At 41.6% G+C, this 20,603-nt stretch overlaps 2 protein-coding genes across 2 annotated transcripts; one reads left to right on the top strand and one right to left on the bottom strand.

Annotated features, from left to right (window-relative positions):
• The first annotated feature begins 237 nt into the window (after positions 1 to 237).
• Positions 238 to 9,447, top strand: hyls1 (HYLS1 centriolar and ciliogenesis associated). Its single transcript, XM_083764627.1, has 12 exons — positions 238 to 343; positions 759 to 896; positions 1,627 to 1,746; positions 2,444 to 2,517; positions 3,591 to 3,823; positions 4,545 to 4,600; positions 7,092 to 7,252; positions 7,989 to 8,034; positions 8,271 to 8,334; positions 8,889 to 8,970; positions 9,151 to 9,177; positions 9,307 to 9,447. Exons 2-12 carry the CDS (start codon positions 794 to 796, stop codon positions 9,439 to 9,441), a joined length of 1,101 nt encoding a protein of 366 aa, XP_083620753.1. The 5' UTR covers positions 238 to 343; positions 759 to 793; the 3' UTR covers positions 9,442 to 9,447.
• Positions 9,448 to 9,756: 309 nt separating this feature from the next.
• Positions 9,757 to 18,709, bottom strand: mrpl4 (mitochondrial ribosomal protein L4). The gene is made up of 9 exons (XM_083764628.1): positions 18,560 to 18,709; positions 16,379 to 16,460; positions 16,089 to 16,260; positions 15,707 to 15,758; positions 15,474 to 15,591; positions 13,919 to 14,025; positions 12,147 to 12,256; positions 10,455 to 10,528; positions 9,757 to 9,947 (listed from the first exon to the last, which is right to left on the bottom strand). Exons 1-9 carry the CDS (start codon positions 18,605 to 18,607, stop codon positions 9,802 to 9,804), a joined length of 909 nt encoding a protein of 302 aa, XP_083620754.1. The 5' UTR covers positions 18,608 to 18,709; the 3' UTR covers positions 9,757 to 9,801.
• Between the last annotated feature and the right edge of the window lie 1,894 nt (positions 18,710 to 20,603).

Below are 20,603 nucleotides of genomic sequence, written 5' to 3' on the forward strand. Positions count from 1 at the left end.
TTATTTAAACCAGTGCTTCTCAAATATTTTCATGTCATGGACCCCCCACATTTTTGTGTGCATTCATCCCTATAACCCCCACCTGAAAATGTTTTGTGTCAGGTACCAGATTTTGTTTGGTAGAATGTTTCAAAAACCGTCCAAATATTCCACATTTTATTTAAATGAAAAAAATAGTTGCTCCATATTTATCTCGCAAAACCAAACCTGGCAACACTGCTAGGGCGTCTCTTTCAAACGGCTGTAAACAGTGTTGTTGTCTTGGCACTGGATTTTACTGTTGTAAACAGTGGAGCACTGTGCTGTGTTTTACTAGTTGCGTTCACCAACGATCCATGTAAAGGTAGGAAGCATACCCATCAACAACATGCCATATACAAATAGGACTTTTGACACAACGAGCGGTTGTTTTTTAACCATTTTTAGACAACAACAGAGCAGATTAGCTAGTTGCTGCTAGCTGTTAGCTCGTTGGGTTTAAAGGTGACGCTAGATAGTGAGTAGCCCAACATTTAGACTCTCGTAGAGTTGTTTTCGATTCTGGCGATATCGCTCGAGCGATATCGCCAGAATCGAAAAAAACTCTTTGGCTAGATAGTAGATAGTGAGCTTGGTAGACATGATCAGATATCGCGTTAAGCTGCATTAAAGGTGTTCTGTTACCGTCTGTTCTTGCTGCAGCGATACCTTTGCATCCACAATTAATGAATCGATGGTGGTTTTGGTTCTTTAAAACGTCTCGTTTCCTGTAACGCTAGGAGGAGGTCTGGTGGTGGTGTGGTGTGTGTGTGTTATGGACAACATTCTGGATTTCTCTGAAGAGGAGATAGAGCAACAACTGGCCTCACTCGGGTACAGGGACATACCGAAGCACCGATTGCGTCAATTCAAACAAGGTGGGTACTACGGTATATTTTATATTCAGTGGTTATCAGACCCCCTAAAATCATATTTTAACCTAAGCACATATGAAAGGAAAGGAAAGGTACTATGTTTACCCAGGGAAACTGGACTAAGCTCAATAACGTGTTTACAGCCAGGCCCTGCTCATAGAACATTTCATGGTAGGGGTTCAATGCCTTGTCCAAGGCCGCTCCGCTCGGCCACCGCTGCCCCTATGAACCGGAGACCCCTCATAATCATATTTTAAATGTGGACCCTCCAAAATAATCAATCATATCTTAAGTCTGAACTGCGGACCCAAATTTGAACTGAGGACCCCCACCAACCTGACCTGAATTGTAGGAGTTGATGCATTACATTTAGCTTGACTCGATTCCAAAAATCGTGAAAATGGCTAATCTACAAGCTCACAACGGCTGGAGGTGTTGTGAGCTAATATAGACAGTCTATTTTCACAAATGTTTCAAAATGTCCTCTTGTCTTATAGAATTTGGCCAATGTTTGACCAGTTTTTGTAGAATAGTTGATTAATTATTTGATGCAGTATTAAATGGTATTTTTCTTTTAAAAGTCCTTAAATTGTCACTTCACTGTCATCTGGGGGTCCTGATCTAAAAACGGATGTGTATATATATCCGTCTTTGCATAATTCGGTCTACATTTAGACGTGGGTGCAACATGCATATTTGTGTGCTGAAAACTGTCTCAATTTGTAATGTTTAGATCTTGATGAGCTGATTCGACATGAGAAATCAAAGAGCCACGATGAGTCCTCATTCTTTGAACTGAACTCCTACACACTCACTTCCCAGCCAAGTCCTCCTGCAGTCATCAAGGAAAAAGGTATGTTATGTGTCTGTATAAATTATTAGCTTTGGCTCAATTCAAGACTATTATATATGTATATTTTTCTTATCAAGTCTGACTTTTGCTGTCGTATCATAAATGTATGATACGACAGCAAAAGTCAGACTCAAAAGTTTCTCTGGATTAAGAGCGTCTTCTAAATGCCTAAATTGTAAAATATAGATCTGACAGTCTTGAGCAAAGGCTACCACCAGTAAATTACAATCATATTTGTACAGCATCTTTATTCTGGATGGAGAAGATGGTTATTGCATTATACATTATTGTAAAAACAACGATAAGGGTTAGAGTTAGTTAATAACTAATTTATGTAGCTGACCAAAGCAGTATAAACATCTCCACTAATGGTTAGGTTGTGGTTTGGATGTTTGCTTTGAGGACCAACTTCCCATGATCAGATTTCACCACAGCCCTAGTGTACTGTATATCATGTGTACCTTTCAAGTCCGGAAACCATTCATCTACCGTTAAAAAAGTTTTCTTGTCAGTAAGTTATTACAGTTACCAAGTGCTGTACGATTAGGTTAATGTCCTCTCATAGCCTGATTTTCATTTAATTTCACTTCATTGGCGTAGCTAGCGATTCAGGGCTGGAGTCAGGCTAGTCCTCTTAGGAAGGACATGGTACAATATTATATATTTGGAGAAATCTGACTTATCTTTCTCTCCACAGTTAATCAGTCTTATATTGCAGACCCTGGTGATGGGTTCTTCTTGCATTCTGGTAATCCAGACCGTGATAGACAGGTATGTAGTCATCATTCAACTTGCCCAGCCTGTATTACCCCTTCTAAGTCGCGCGCACACTATTCTTTTGGGCACATGGTGGAGGAACAGCGGATACAGCAGCACAAAATTAATCTGATGTTTACAATATGTACTCCCATTGATGATCCGATCATCATATAAAATTAGTATGCACATTCCATGTTAGCTACAGTTGTTTAGATCATGCTGAGCTAATTGTGTTTAATTTTGAAGTATTTATATTTAAACGAGATGAAGAAAGTCACCACTCCCCACACAGTGACAGCACTCTATGTTTAGGCACAGACAGACAGAATATTCTGTACACTGCAGTGTTTTTATTTGTTTCCTTAATCAATTGATTATTGTGCTCGTCTGATCATATTTTGATGAGGGCTTCGGTCTCCTCATTCGACCACGAATATCCACATAACAGGACACCTTTGCGCTGCGTAAAATATGCCTTCTCTGTCTCCCAACTGTGTTTAATCCTCATTCATCCGCCACATTGTTTGCTCCATTTCCTTTATTTGATGTGGATTGCATTCACACCTGCTGCAGTGAATCGAAGTCAGGTGCACTTGGAAACGAAACCTGTTTCTTGGCGAACTAGAATGCGATTGTTTGATTCGCACCAGAATTCGAATGAGCCGTCGCACCTGCCAAACGAAGTGCAATTTCCGACAATTTGCAGCAGGATTCGTTTTAATCGCAGTATAACATCCTGGTGTGAAGGCGACTTTAGAACCAGCCTTTACTGCATTGCGATCACTTTCCCATTTATATATGGACTCATGGAGATATGTCATGAAAATGAATATATAAAATCCTTAGTCATGTAGGTCAATATGTGTGTATATACCCTGAAAAAATACAGATACTCTAAACACTACTAGACTGCTTAAATCAAATCTTTGACCACCAATGTGCACTAGCTTATCTAACTATACAACCACTGCAAAAAACAATTCCTAATGTTGAAATACTATGCAGACAAAGACACCTGAGCACCACTATTCCAAACAAAATAATAAACATGGCACGGTTAACTGTATTATTCCCTACATACATAGGTACTTATGCCCTGTCAGAACCAATACAATGGGACCAGGATGGAGGGATACTGTGACTCTTATGCACAGCACTCGGTGGCTCCCAAGTCCACACGGCCCTCATCGGCTCCTACCACTCTAGAGGTGGAGCCCGGCCCAACAGACACCCGATACACCTTCAGCCAGACATCCACCCCAGACAGAGACACGGGACAAGTGCACGGGAGGAACTTCATCAAGAGAAAGGTTTTGAGGTAACATCAAACGGAAGAATCAGGAGATATATATATATATCCTAATATAAATCTTATATTAACCCATTCTGACCTGAGATCAGATTCTAAAAATGTCTGTTTGAAAATGACAGTTTTCTGAAAAAGCTATGTTTCTATGTCAGTCGTTCTTCGATTTTTAAAAAATAGCAGACCTACAAGCTCGTAGCGCGCCACTCGGTGGCGCGCTACGAGCTTGGGCTAAAATGGGTTATGTGGGCTAAAATTAAAACCGGGAAAGCATCTGTGCCATTTTATATTTAAGTTATATAGCAACATACTGTACATGTTTATGCTTAGGATTTATAACAGCGGTTCTCAGAAATAGCAGATTTACAAGTTCACATGTATCACTTCGTGCTGCGCTGCAATTTTTTTTTAAAGTTGTAAAATATAGAAAAACTTTGAATAAAAAAACCCCCCACAAATCCGTTCCTCTGGGGGGGGTCCCTGCCTGGCACAAAGCATGTTCAGATGGGGGTCTGCGGCCAAATATATATCAATTTTGGGGTCCTTGGCACGAAAAAGTTTGAGAACTGCTGATTCAGAGGCATTTGTAGAATCGGCTTCAGGTCTTAATCACCAATCAGGCCCCTGCTTGGACATTCATTCACACTATATATATATTCACAACTACACGTGTGTCATTGTTGGAAGTGAATCAAATACTATTGTAAGACATTTTGCTTTGTTTTTTCTAAAGGAAACATAAAGGACAACGTGTGGTATGTGATGAATCAGTACACAGTGAAGAATTAGGTAAGAACGATACCAATTAACCATCTCTCTCTGTGTGTGTGTGTGTGTGTGTGTGTGTGTGTGTGTGTGTGTGTGTGTGTGTGTGTGTGTGTGTGTGTGTGTGTGTGTGTGTGTGTGTGTGTGTGTGTGTGTGTGTGTGTGTGTGTGTGGAGTAATGACACACACACAATAAAATAAATCAAATAAAAATGTACTACTATACTATCATCTTTAAAAACTTACGGTTATCTTTTCCACACACAATGACATTTTTAAATTAACCCATTCTGACCTGAGATCAGATTAAAAAAATGTCTTCTACATCCTGACAGTTTTCCATTCTGACCCGAGATCAGATTTTTCAATAGCTAAAGCACGACATGATGCTAACACCAAAATGGGTTCCCGCCCCCAAAATGGGTTAAGCCAGCACATATTTTATTTGGTGATACTAATTTGACAAAAGTTAGAGATGCAATCCCCCTTGTCTCCAGTAGTGGGTGCTGTGACACTGGGAGCAGAGGCACTGAGCTAGAGTTAAGCATCTTGAGTACTGGCTAATCCTCTTAGTACTTGTGTTGAGCCATCTGCCTCAGTCAGCAGTTCACCTTATACTAACCACACAGCAGGTGTACGAGGCCTGTTTCTATAACCCATGTACAAAATGTACAACGTTCAATGTGAGGACGAGAGCCCGGATGAGAATAGTCTAAAGTCGTCTGAGGAAGAGAAGGAAGAGGAGATCGAGCGAGCGTGTGACGAGGAAGAGTCCATTGTCTCCGAGGACACTCGCTCAGACCCTTCCGTGCAGAGCGAAAGTGAACGGAGCAAGCGGGGCGATTTCGGAGTAGAGTTTCCCGAAGAACATGACCAGGGGAAGACCGACGGAGAAGGCTGCAGCACCAGGGGTTGTAGTCCAGACGGAGAAGGCTGCAGCAGCAGGGGTTGTAGTCCAGACGGAGAAGGCTGCAGCACCAGGGGTTGTAGTCCAGACGGAGAAGGCTGCAGCACCAGGGGTTGTAATCCAGACGGAGAAGGCTGCAGCACCAGGGGTTGTAGTCCAGACGGAGAAGGCTGCAGCACCAGGGGTTGTAGTCCAGACGGAGAAGGCTGCAGCACCAGGGGTTGTAGTCCAGACGGAGAAGGCTGCAGCACCAGGGGTTGTAGTCCAGACGGAGAAGGCTGCAGCACCAGGGGTTGTAGTCCAGACGGAGAAGGCTGCAGCACCAGGGGTTGTAGTCCAGACGGAGAAGGCTGCAGCACCAGCGGTTGTAGTCCAGACGGAGAAGGCTGCAGCACCAGGGGTTGTAGTCCAGCGCTGAGCTTTCTCACGTCCGGCTACGGCACCTACAGACCCGACTCTGTGTGTAAGGACGAGCAAGAGGGAAGTGACTGCAGAGACGACTGCAGTACCATCGCCGAGTTTGACCGAGAGAGTTCCTCATCTCAGTGCCTTTCCGAGACGAGGGACGACGAACAGGACTGTTGTTCCCTTTCTAACTATGGTGGAGACGGTGGGGAACCCAGTGACACGCGGCTAAAATACGAAGACAAACATTCGTTGGCTGAGTCGGCGGATAGTCGACATGATCTAGATACAGATTTGGACAATGAGGATATCAAAGAAGCGGGACTAGAAGTAGATGACCCCTGCAATGCAGAGGAAAATGATACATGTCTGACGGACGCAAAACCAGCGGAAGAGAAGAGTGGCGATCATCTTCATGCCTCGTGCGATGACAAAGATCTCACAGATACGACGACAAAAGATGAGCATCTCATTGCCGAGGTAGAAGATCATGAGCGTCCAACAGACCGGAAGCAGTTGGAAGATGAGAGTGACGAACACCTCTATGCCTGGTTTGACAACAAAGGTGTTCCAGATATGAGAGCACAGGGAGAAGATGGGCACCACAGTATGGAGGTAGAGGCCATTGAGGAGCGCTGTTTTAAAGAGCAGATCGGGCTTGTTGTGGATGCAGATTATGAAAGGCTGGTGGAAGAGATGCAGTCACTTGAGGAAGAAGGAATGGCGGAGAAAGGAACTGAATATGAGTTGGAACGGGAGGATGCTGCTGAAGAGTCTTCAAGCTATAAGGACATCAAGTTCATTGATTCCAAAGTGGATTCCATCTACGTGACGTATAACCTTAAACCTCATGAGGAATGGCAAGGGAACTATAGACACGGGAAGGGTAAACGATTTAGTTGTATTTAATATGCATAATCTAGTCGTGGCTAAAATGAGTATCATCAGTGCCATCGGTATACATTTCTAACGCTTCGACATGACATCCCTCAGAGAAAAAACATTTGTACTCACACACTCGCTATATAATGGATGTAGAGTTAACGAGTCAATATACATTTCTCCTAAAACTAATTCCCCACAAAATATGAGAGAGGCTCTACAAAGCCTGTTTGTTATATTAAAAAAAAGACAGCAAATCTCACATTGGTAAGTCACAGCCATGGTCACTCTAATTGTACATTTGTGGTTTGTTCCCTGCAGATGCAGTGAGCGGTCTGGAAGAGCGTCTGGGAGGCCTGCATGTGTCCATGCCCACCCAGGAGAACTCTGAACCAGAGAGTGAAGACGGCAGAAGTCAGAGTGATGAGCAGAGCTCGGAGAACGATGGATTGAGTGCCTTTGAAGCCTACATCAGAGGCATGGTGGGTATTGGAGTCATTACAACAAAAGTCTAACTAAATAAATGGCCATGTATCACTATCTTAAGTATTCTATATTCCATAACTGCATTCAAGCCGATTCATTCAAGAGCTTTTTTTTTTGTCGCTTTCATAGTTTGAGTTGAAGTTTAATTGTTTGTAGAGAATGTACATATGATGGGGAAATAATTTAACAACCATTATATACAGAACATACAGTAGGCTATACACCCTCTGTTTCATATGATGTAACAGAGGGATATAACTGCTCCTAAACAGTCTTCATCTAGGCAGAATAAGACCACGCTCCGCCTTCTACTGATATCACGAGGGCTATTTATTTCAGAAAAATCTGACCCGTCTGAAGTGAGTGGTGCTGTACTTGTGCTGTATGTAGTGTACTGTACAAGCCCTCCTCCCTTGCCTGTCTGTTAGGCTGTGCAACAGTGACACTTGGTGGTGAACAATCACTACAACGCTATTTTCGTGCGGACACAGGGACACAGCCACACATGGCTGTCTATGGGAGTCGTTGCACCACTCAAAAATGACAAAATGGTACAACATATCCATCCCTGGGACAGCTACAAGGGACGTATAGTATAGTCAATATATATTCTTCCTGTAACTTATGTCTTCATGAGATGAGTTTGCTTCAAGCCTAGAATGTTTCCAATACGCAATCATTAAATGTCATGTCTCTTCAAAACTCAAAACAAATCTATTGTATTTCCGCCAGAGTCGAATGCAGACTCATCACGACTTCAAGCCAAAACCCAAGTCCTGTAAGTATCTAGCACAGTGGTTTCCGAAAGTCCCCAGTTGATTATATAAATGTGCAACATTGTTTTCTCACATACAGTGTATACAGAGTTTCATATGAATGACTTAAGACCTTTTTAATACCAAATTGACAAATATTACTTAAGAGGCAAACGTTGTGAAAAATAGCTCACAACGCCTCGCAGTGTGAGGTGTTGAGCTTGTAAACTTTGCTAACCAACTCATATTCCCTAAACAGTCATCCGCCCAGCACGGGGTCACCCTCACACGAGAAACCTGAAGAAGAATGACCCTGTCACAAAGTAAGTGTCAAGCTGGGTGGAAGTGCCGTTGTTAGAATATCACATTTGATTTAAACCAATACAAAGCGAGAGAGACTCGTGCTAACACACAGCTCTCAGCCAATCAGATTCCTTGTTCTGAAGAACTGTTGTACAGTATAATCAAGGTTAAAACAGCACTATGTAACTTTCCTCTTCTACCCTGGATTTGAACCTGTTCTGAAATGGCATTGATCCAATAGAGCCGGCCTGCTTGCTCGGGGGATGAATTGAATCAGTTAATTTGTGTAATTACGGTCCTGTGTCTAGATGATGAACTTTGACACAATCTAACATTTATTTTCAAAAAGTTGCATAGTGAGGCTTTTAACATTAAACTACACACAGGACAAGTGAAAAGCATGACAAAATTGCATTGCATCCTGCTCATGCATTCTGTTTGAGAATACGATACTATACTAAAACTGACATAGTATAATATCAGCATTCCCCCCTGGACTTGAGACGTTGAGATGTTTTATTAAATTAAGATTATATACAATTTGTATATAACAAATCTCACTAATCCCTTGAAGGTATTTTGAATACAAGCAACACTGGGAGACATTCAAACTTCCTGGAGAAAGGGACAGGAAAGTTCTACATCGGGAGATCAGGGTAAGTAGTTGGAAATTAACAAATGGAAAAGTTTGTTGTTGCTATACACAAGAAATTGAAGGTTTTAGATAGAAGGCGTTTGGCCTGAGGTCTAAATTGGTTCAAATAGTTTTAGCTCAGTCAACGCCTCCTGTGGTACATGGCAACTGAATTATTTAAATGTTTTTCCTCACTTTCCAGGAACAGCTTGCATACCAGCCTCCACGGGTAAAGTATTGCACTACAAGATTTGCATTAAGCACTTAGCTGAATGAATCTGCAATTAAGTGTGAATAAATGCAGATTGGAATTTGGCACACAATGCAATAATTATTTTTACTCTTTTTTTTTTCCCAGCCCAAACCTCAAAAAGTGTATGTGCCCAATACCTACGTTGTGCCAACAGAGAAGAAACGCACAGCCCTGCGTTGGGAGATCAGGAATGATTTGGCCAACGGCCTCGTACCACCCAGACTCAATTATCGATTTTAGGCCTTTTTTGTATGTGCTGTGCATGCCTTTTATGGCTCTTTTTGACTACAAGGACTAAGCAAACCGTGCAGTGTATCCTACATTCCACTTAATCTCTATTTTATACTTTTTAAAAAATATATACGTGTACCTCCCTTCAGGGGTGGTTCTGGTTATAAGGGAAACGCAATTCTCAAGTTTCAGGTTATGGAAGCAAGGGTTACCCTTCATAGTCAAAAAGAGCCACTAGACTCTTAGATTAATGACCACATGAAATATTTTTTTATCGTTGACATTTATTTATTGACAAGTTTGTGTAAAGACAATAAAGACATGAAACCAATTGAGGCTTTGATGAATATAAATGTACATGTTGATCTTTTATGGGAGGTCAGAGTAGGGCAATTTATACGGGTACACAGGCGAATAGCGATGGTCGTGCCAGAGCAGTTTATTTTCCAAAAACTTGACGGTTTCCAGGGTGAGGATAAGAGTCTCGTGTTTCAACATGCTGTGGACGTTCAGGCCTGGAAAAGACAATGAGGGTTGTTTATATTAGGACAGGAACCTCTTGGGGTACATTTCCTTTTGTTTAGTGGAGATATTACTTATATACATGTAAAAGATGACAGAATACAGTTCCCACAGGTTATATTTTGACAGTCAACAGGGGGTAAATTGTGGTTGAGCACAATGGCAGGTAGTCAAGGGCAACTTCTCCAAAATCTCCACCTACCGAAATGTCTGGGATAGAACAGAACAATGACAGCCAACACAAACCTGCTTTGAAAACCAGTCCCAATATGAAGGACCACTCTAAGTTGGTTCTGCAATGAATGCAGTTTGTTTGAACCTTTTACAACATTTAGAAATAGTTTCTACAGAGTAGAGATCGCCGATCTGGCTACTCTACACAAGACTAGAGTAACTTATGCTCCATAATGACGTCTTGAATTTTCAGGGAAAACCTTCATTTGTCTTACTTCATAATATATCTCAGCCATTTAAATACTTTCTGCCAGGTGTAACCTTACCAATTGCTGGAATGATGTTCACAGACTTGAGACCTGCTGTGGCTTGAATCATGTTTTCAGGAAACTCTTCATCCCTAAAGGCACACAGAAACAAAAGGTTAAAAGGTGTTATTGAAGTGTTTTATATAGGGGATTTTTTAAGTTCCACTAAAGGTTAGAGAAGCATGCTTGTAGACATCAGGCTGATGGTTCCATACCCTGCCTGGACTATGACTGGAAGTGAGTGAGCAACACTCACCCCACCCTCAATACGCACAGGGCTTAAAGTTCTCTGTTGCCACAATGGATTGCTGTCATAATACCCACAGAGGGCATCTTTGGGACGGACGCAGCATGCTGGCAATGGAGCAGCTGATGAATATGTAATACATTATGGAAAATCACCTGGAACCCGATATCTAAAAGTAAAGACCTGGTGTATGCTTCTGCACCATTTGCTTAGTGAAAACTGGCATGGCAAGAAAGTTCTCGCTCTTAAAGGGATAGTTTTTTAACTTAAGCTGTATGAAATACATTTTCAGTTTTGTATTGTTTTCTAAAATATTAGCTCAACTTTGACCACTATCACATGGAACTATTGTTTTTTTGCGTAGTGATATGGACACAAAACAGTTCTGTGTGATAGAGGGGTCAAACATGAACGAAAGTTGCACTAATATTTTAGAAATGTGTCAATAGAAATTACATTAGTTTTGTGGATTAATTTACTTTTAATGCGTGGCCCCCTGTGCCCCCCACAAAATGACCGGAACTACTTAATATTTCACCAAAACCAGAGCAGAACTCCCACCACAGGACTCTGGCAATCAATTAATACAGTTGCAACCACTATATCAATGACAAGTATTTCATACAGCTTAAGTAAAAAAAAAAACTGAACTATCCCTTTCCAAGAAAGATCCCAAACACATAAGCCACTTTATATCAGACCGTGTGAGGCAAAGTAAGTATGTCCTTTTTTAGGCCTATTTTAGATGGCATAGACCCATATAGCCGACTGCTGAAAAGATTATCCTTCAGCAAAGCTCCAAAATGTGCTCGTTATGTATACCTAACAAACATTGTGTTGAGTTCAAGTCCATTATTGACACATGCAGTGGGTAGTGACTAGTGAGACATCTCCTCAAAAAGGGCATCTGTTTTAGATTTTTTGAGTGGTGCAACCACTCCAAGGAACAGCAATGTCCGTGTTCACCTGTACCTATGTACCTATGTAAAATCTGTTCTGGGAGTCCATGGGACAAAGATATTTAGAGATGGGGGTCCACAACCAAATACATATAATTTTGGGGGTCCTTGGCCACTGATATAGCAACACAGAATTTCCAGAAAACTGTTGTACATACATTCTCCCAGGTGAGAATGTGTGTGTGTGTAACTGGTACCATGTGAAGCAGGACATTGCTGAAAAACACACCCGTGTGAACTGAGTGGTGCAACTCCCCCCCTCCTCTCTCTCTCTCATTAGCAGGCAACAGTGCAGCACGTGCAGCACTATCTCTCTCTCTGTTTTTGGCACAATAGCGCCCCTACTGGTACTAATAGTCATACTGGTGCTCATTAACGTCACACACATAGGTGAACACGGACATTGCTGTTCCTTGGAGTGGTTGCACCTCTAAAAAAACACCTTTGTGCTCAGTGAATCTCAGCCTACATGGATAAATAAAATAAAAGTGTTTTCATACTTACACAGCTACTATTAAAACAGATTCTCCCCAGTGTCTGTCTCTGATCAGATCCATTAGGTACTGTGAGTCAGGAGTGGGAATGTTCAGGGAGTCCACAACATAGAGGTAATCCTGGAATAATACAAATTTAAAAAAAAAAATATATTTTTTACAGCAGCTTGGAATCATTTTGTAAGAGGTTTATCAGAGATCAGATAAAACAAGAAAACCACCACTGCCACCATCCAAATTAGAGCGTGTGTGTCTTTGAAAGACACACACGAGCCCCATGCAGGGCGGGCCCATTGATTAAAGCAAAATGTTTGTATGACAAAGTCCTTATGTGCAATTTCTGAAACAGTGTGAAAGGATCTCCCCACACTAGCACTGATTCCTAAACAATGTAATGTAAAATGATGATGTTTTAGTAATATTGTTCCTGCTGTTCTATATGCCAGTGGTTCCCAAAGTGGGGTCCAGGGGTACCTGAGGAAGTTCCAGGGGGTCCCCAGCTAAATGATGCAAACCAAATGGACCCTTATGGGTCTGTAACTCAGAGAGTGTACAAATGGAACCAAATGGACCCTAACGGGTTAATTTGGTTCCATTTGTACACACTCAGAGTTAAAATAACATTGATTTTAAAATATAAATTGGGGGTCCCAGAGATAGAAATGCCATTAAATGGGGGTCCGTAGACTAATGCATGTCAAACTGGGGGTCCTTGGAATTAAACTGGTTCAGAATCATTGCTAGAGCCTTAAAAATCTTCTCTTATGGGGGTCCCTGGCACATCTTTTCAAATGGGGGTCTGCAGGCTAATTAGTGTCAATTTGGGGGTCCTTGAAATGAAAAAGTTTGGGAACCACTGCTATATGCCATACTAACAGGTGAAGAAATAACATATTTAGGCTTTAACCTTTGCTTTTTTTTTTTAGGAATCTGAGACTATTAGGCATCAATGGGATAATAGGTCCTCACTAATAATCATGAAAAAATTGTGCAATTTTTTCCTACTCAGTCTGTGTCTCATAGGAGGGCTGTGGGCAGTTCAGAAAACGTCTTCCAGTGACATCATTAGGCAGATTATTTTTTAAACAAGATCATAAAAACTGCAGGCTTTCTAGTCCTGAAAAGTTGCAATGCGAAAATGGAAGCCATCGTTCTCACGATAATGAAAATCTAAACATTTTTGTAAAGAAGTCTTGTTTAAAAAATAATCTGCCTAATGATGTCGTCACTGGAAGACGGTTTCTGAACTGCCCACAGCCCTCCTATGAGACACAGACTGAGTAGAAAAAAACCGTGCCATTTTATCATGATTATTAGTGAGGACCTATTATATGAAGATAGGTTCAAAAGTGGTGAAGTGGTCCTTTAAGACTAAAGACTAAGTCGACTAAGGTTTTTCAGAAGACTAAATAGGACTAAGGGCCGATTCATACTCCTATTTTAGAGCCGAATAAAAGTCGGTTCGGCTCTGTAGAGCCTACAATTTGACGTCATTTGAGGTTCGGGGGGGCGGGGTACCGTCCTAAAGTCGGCTCTTCGGTGCTACTGAAAATTTCTGACGAGCCGAAATCATTTCGGCACTACAGCGCCGAAACAGCGGTAAAATAGGAGTATGAATCGGCCCTAAGACTAAATGGTGTTATTCAAAAGACTAAGACTAAATCAAAATATTAAATGAACACTGCTTTAATCCATGTCCAGAACTCTCATTCCAATGACAAATAAAGGTTGAATCAAATGAACATCACAAATGAAGGGTTTGCATTGAGGCATTCCAGTTACCTGAGTCAGCTTGGAGCTGAGAGCCACCTTGAGTCCTTGCACACGAGTCTTCATGGGCAACATGTAATAATAACTGGTTGGACCTCTAGGTCCATGAACGACCCCACCTGAAATATACAATCATTCTGTTACAGTTTATTACAGTAAAGTAAGTAGCCTTGCCGAGCCATGAGACCCATAGGGCAGGAGCCTATCTCCTGTTTCTGTAGCGTGAGGCAGCTTGAAGTACACCCCCTGGAAATGACGCTAGTACTGTATGTCGCAGGGACTTACCCCCAACCCAACCCTTGATGCTGAGTGTCAAGCAGGGAGGCAGGCACTGGGTCCCATTTTTACAGTCTTTGGTATGACCCGGCCGGGGATTGAACCCTGACCTCCTAGTCTCAGGGCGGACACTCTAACCACAAGGCCACTGAGCTGGTTACAGTAAAGGACACTCTGAAATGGTTACTGTGTGTACTCGTATTATTATTTGTTTTCTCCTGCATAATGCAGGGCTTTTGTGGTATGTGTATCTGTATAACTATTGATGGCGTTTATTTGTTTTTTGTTTACCTTTCTCTTGCCCTATAATTGTATTGTAACTGCTGTGCTACTCTCGGGCGACAGAATTTTCCATGCAGGATAAAGTCTCATCTTATTTTATAGCTTCTGGGATTGACGACAGGGGCTACATATTAGAAATCACTCTCGTGTGACGTGAGGGGAGCTCTTATCATCATACATCACATTCCGTGCTGAGCCAATCAAATCAATCACTTTTGGCGTCTTCACTTTTCTGCCCTCACTTTGTACATCAAATCCTCGCTATGGGCTGATCAGCCAATCAAATCGTGTTCACACAAACAGACAAAGCTGGGCATGGGAGGAGGCCCCTCTAAAACAATAAAATGCCAAAGACGCCGACACAGTACTACCGTTTAATTTAACTGTATTAAAGGAGATAGATAGATAGAATACTTTATTGGCAGTTTAAGAAAATTACAGAAAATGACATCATTTAAAAAAACGCCAAATGGACACGCCAAATGGACACAAAAAAGCCTTCGCTTGTTTCCATTGTGGTCCACTTTGTAACATGAAACTATACACATACATACATACTGTACAAAACATCCATGGAACATATAATAAATAATCCTTATATATAAGGCTGGGAGCTATATACATAGGACAAGAGGTACAAGAGAGAATATTCCTGAGCATGGGAGATGGGCTATCCAGGGTCGGAAGCTAACTATGACCAGTTAGTGTGTAGATGGAGCCATGATTTCAGGTCTTTCCTAAATATTGCAATAGAATCTAGGGATTTCAGGGCTGGAGGGAGTGCATTCCACAGAGTAGTAAAAAGCATTCTTTCCCTTGAGTGTCCTGAAACTGGGGGGAACTAGATCATAAGGACTTCCTCTGGTTGAGTACCTGTGAGCATCCCTCACTCTAGGCAGGTAGCCCAGCAGGTACTCTGGAACAGAGGCACCTAGGATCTTGAAGACCAGACACAATGAGGTTGATCATCAGTTTAATCATCATTGCTGTGTTTCATGCTTCGTCATACCTCCTTTCCATAGAGGTGATCTGATACTTCCGTGACGAGCGCGTCCGCTTCCCTTCTGTCTCCATGGTTTTTTGCCGCCACCTCTGACCTCTGACCTGACCTTTGTGTTGGCATGGCTCTGAGCAGGGGGTTTGGATAGAACAATTAAATACAAAGCACTGTGTAGTTTACTGTGTATTTGATTGACAGCAACGTTATTTCATAACGTTAACCGTTTATCACGAAGGACTTACAATTCTCTGGTATTTTCTCTGCCACATTTCAACTTCATAGAGAATGTCAAGCCTAATGGAGAGAGAGCACATTATTATTAGATGTATGCGTTTAGCTTACTGATTTTTAATGTTTTGGCTATTCAAAGCTAGCAGATCTACAAGCTGATTTTCTAAATAAAGTTGAAAGATGTTGTCAAATCATCTCTCATGGGGGCTGGCATGAAACCTTTGCAAATGGGGGTCCATGGCAAATACATGAAAATGTTTAGGCTGATTTTACAAATCACAAAATGTCGTCTATGAGCAAGTAGGGCGTTCATTTACGAAAAGTTAGAATATGGAGACGAAAGGTTTTTTGCCCGACAACAACAAAATGTCTTTTTACTGGTATGGACTTTACCTGGCAGGCACTGCAAAGACATCAGGATGGAGTTGAGCCAAACCTACAGGTTCCCCGTCCTGCTTCTCCAGGCTGTCCACCCAGGTCTGCAGTGGGCTCAGGTGAGACGGGATCACCTCATCACACCTTCTCAAGAGGGGGAGACTGCAATCTAGAGGGGGCGGGGGTCGTTCTGCAAAGGGAAAACATATTAAAGAACAACTGAATTCAACTATCAAAATACCATATAGTGTCGTGAAGATTAATTAAATGTGTCATAACGTGAACATTTGGGAGAGAAAGAGCTTTACTTGTTCTTGAAGGATCCACTAGATTTGGGGGGATGAGAAGATTGGACGGGGCCGCGTTCTCACCGGCGAACGATGAGGAGAGCTGAGGGAGGACATTTGAGAAATGCCTTCATTTAGATGTAGAACTAGCCTAGGATCGTGGAGCAAATGGAATGCATTGTTCGTGTTCTATAAATACGGCCGTAGAATACATGGAGGTCACTCAACGGTCCAGCGCACCATCGCACATAATGCAGGTGGCAGCAGGACACTGCGATATGGAAAACGAGCGCTTCCCAACTCTGACACTTACAAATAATCGATTGACAGAAAGTACCTCATAACATGTCTACGGTGGATTTTCATGAAACAAAAGCTTGGTAGATCTATAGAAAGATAAGATAGGATAATCCAAGCTTTCTGTACAGCTGCAGTGTTGGCGAGTCGTTTAACATCATTCATTTGGATGTATGGGCTGTCAAGGGTTGGTATTGCAACTCTATATCAGATAGCAAAAGTTAGCATCTAAAGAAGTGTTTTTCAACCCTTATAGCCTACATCCTGCATCCTTAGAGACTCAAGGACGCAATCATGTCACCCTCCTGGGGTCCTGGGATGCAATAATGCACTCAGTACTGTACTCTAACGTTGTTGATGTAGGATGAACACAATTGGCAGGTGGTGTGATTAATTACCCAGCACCTATCGCAAAGCACCTGCCAATTGTGTGACTGCAAACTTTTGTGTTTCCCATGTCAATTGGTGATGACGTTTGCGGCAAACAGGACTATTTGTAAAATCAGTTCATCGATTGTTCCGGCCCCCCTCGCCCGGAGAGAAAGATGTCCGTGTGCATCTCTTGAAAAAGTGGAGATAATTGACTAAATACACGTTTTGTGCCAGAACTTTCACATGGATATAAAACTAGAGGACCATATTTCACTCCACGTCTTTGGAATTATTTAATGGGTGAGTACAAACGGAGCATTTATCACATTTAGGCCACACATGTTAAAGTTCTACCACAAATCAAGGAGGGTGTACTATGGCTCTTGTATGTGAAATACTGTACATACTGTATGTAACAACAAGAGCCGTTCTAGGGCTAACAATGTCCCTGGGACCCAACTAAAAGACCACCCCTGGGCCCCGGGACCCATTATATTGAAAACCTATTTACATCACTGATTGATTGATTGATATTGGTACTATAGGAGATAACTGGCAAACATACGTTGATCAAAATAATATCGGCTATATAGCGGCTATCCTCACCTGAAATGCAAGGTAGCTCTGGTATGGATTCGATACACCACCAAGATACCCATGTACCATAAATACTTCCTTAATGTTAACGAAGTCCACACCCACAACACCAGAGGGAGTGCAACAAACCATGTGCAACCCAGATTCGGCAAAAACAAGGGACTACATTATTTTCGCTCCTATGCCACCAAAATGTGGAACGCCCTACCAACAGTCATTAAGACATGCGAGCGAATCCCTTGACTCCTTCAAAACCGCTCTCAAAGGGCACCTACGGACGGCTGCAATTCGAAACTGGCCCCCGTAAGAAATCTGAATCCCCTCCCACCACCCACCCCTTAATGTTTGGGCTACCCTTTCCCCCCTCACTGTATGTTTCTTTCCCCTTTTTTACCTCCTTTATGATGAATTCCTGTTCTGTTCTTTTTGGCTATATAGAAGTGTCTATTTGTACGTCTCTAAATGTTTTGATGATTTGAACAAGGTGGACCCTCTTGTAAATGCTTTATGTACTGTAATTCTGAAAACTGTTAATACATATTTCAATCAATCAATCAAACCAGAGCTATAGGTAATCGCCGCGGGTAATCAATCACTTAATCAAAAATGTGCAATAATAGCAGACCGAAAAGCGACCAGCTTGTATCTTGATGGAGAAACAATTTTGCGTCCCATGGTAAAAAGTAGCCCTACAAGCAGAACCCAATGCTACTGAAGTTTCTGACATAGTGACATCCAAATTTCAGAAAAGCTTTATGGAGGGTTCCGAGAGGGGCTAGGTAAAAAGTAGCCCTCCAAGCAGAACCCAAATGCTACTGAAGTTTCTGACATTTGTTCGACCCAGTGTATCAAAAAAGTTTTACGTAGGGTCCCGAAAGGGGCTAGGTAAAAAGCTGAAGAGATATACAGTGTTTAGGTGTAACTACAGTAACTTACCCTTCTAGCGATGCCTCTGCCACAAGCTATGATTGAAACGCGAAGCATTTCGACTGAGAACAATCTTCTTAGATAATTAATAACGGTAAAATCATTATAATACAACAGCTTCTTGAAAGGTCATGTGGAATTGTGGATGCACTGTTTGTCGCACGATTAATGACGTATTCTCCTCCTTCTTCGTCCTACAGCTGTTGGCATCCATGAGCGTTACATTATCGCCATCTACTGGATCGTAACAGAATCACAGCGCGACAAAATTACAACGTTGTCCAGCAGTGTCCTGTCCTCTACCCATAGCCAGTTATTTATTTTAATCACAACCACCACTGCCACACAAAAAAAAGAGAAAAAATAAAGGTGGAAAAAAAGATTCAGATTTACAGTAAGTGGAGATTAAAATGTAAAGAACTGTATTTTTATCTCTTACCCCTTCAGTCTGAGGTTACCCAGGGGATTTTGCTTGTCAAGCTCAGTGGATTTGTTTTTGATTGAATTGAATAGAATTTGAATCTGTTGTAACATGTTTGTTTTATTTATATTTATATGTATTTATTATATTGTTTGTTATTTTGTAATTGTATTGTGATTTATGTGTTTTTACACTTTATTCTTGCTTGTATGGATTACATAGCTTATTATGGTTAAGATTTGTTTTTATTGTTCTTTCCAATCGGTTTGGAAAACACTTTGGGTCAACTCCTGTTGCTTTGTACTATTATACAAGTCATTAGGTGACGACTTGACTTGGAGTCTCCGGAGACTGTCGTGAATGGGATCAAAAGGGTGGATAGAGTGGACACTCACACTGTACATAGTTATATTAGCGTCACTTATTCTACAATGGCCACCAGGCCTAAGGGCAAGGGGATTGTTTTCGCCTGTGTGTACGTGTATATGTATGTGTGTGTCTCCGTCTGTCTGTCTGTCTGTCTGTCTGTCTGTCTCCGTGGTTAATCTTACAAAACCCTACACTGATCAGTGTCAAGCTTGTTATGCACAATGCCAGTACACCAAGGAAGTCAATTATTTTTCAGATTTTATGTATTGTTATAGCACTTGTTTCTTGTTTTGTACTTTTTTTTTTGTATAGAAGCCAAGTCTATGTACTTTTAATGTTTGTTTAGAGAACTTATAACAAACATTGAGTAGCCACATTTTGTTTAAAGCACTTTAAACAAACAGGCGCCACTCACTTCACACAAGTGTGATTAAAATATTAGATTATATAAAATATTGAATAGGCCTTTGATCCCTTATTGTCACAGGTTGGTCAGAGGCCAAGATCCATATTGGAGCCATGCAAGTCCACATTACCGTTTCTATGTGGATCTGGTAGAGATTTGCGCTCCATAGAGAACACTTTTCTAGTGATATATTTATATAGCACCTTTACTCAAAGCGCTTTGTGCATTACATTCACACATTCACACACTGATGGCAGAGGAAACCATGCAAGGCACAAACCTGCTCTCATCGGGAGCAACTGCCTTGCTCAAGTGCACTTCGACACTAACACAAGATGCATTTCCCATGCCAGGCCGCTCTACCTCCTGAGCCACCCCCTCTGGTCTGTGTGTGGCTTTCAAAGAATTGTCTTTCAAAGAACCAGGAGACCGCTCAGTGCTAGATTTCTTGTTGTCCATGCTGCCAGCAGGCCAAGGAACCCAGTCCGGGAAGATGTTTCACATTTTGTGAATATATTTCACATTTTGTGAATATATTTCACATTTTGTGAATATATTTCACATTTTGTGAATTAATTCTCAGATCCACATCCAAGTGATCCACAGAACTGGTGATCAGTCTTACCCAAAAATGGAGCCTGTGGAACCGAACCCCACATTGGGATGTCAATTTCAATATGATGGAGATTTGTCACTGCATTAAAGACTAAGCCCACCTTTCTAGTTTTTCTCTTGTCACTTTATTTAATATGATTCAAATACTCAGAGGTTTACTTTTCACTCACTACATAAGTACAAGCAGTGGAATGTTGGTGAGACAGAAAATAAGCCAGATGTTCTGAATGCACGTGAAAATA

The sequence above is a fragment of the Protomyctophum parallelum genome (genome assembly GCF_964188405.1).
Source record: "Protomyctophum parallelum genome assembly, chromosome: 5".
Lineage (NCBI taxonomy): Eukaryota > Metazoa > Chordata > Actinopteri > Myctophiformes > Myctophidae > Protomyctophum > Protomyctophum parallelum.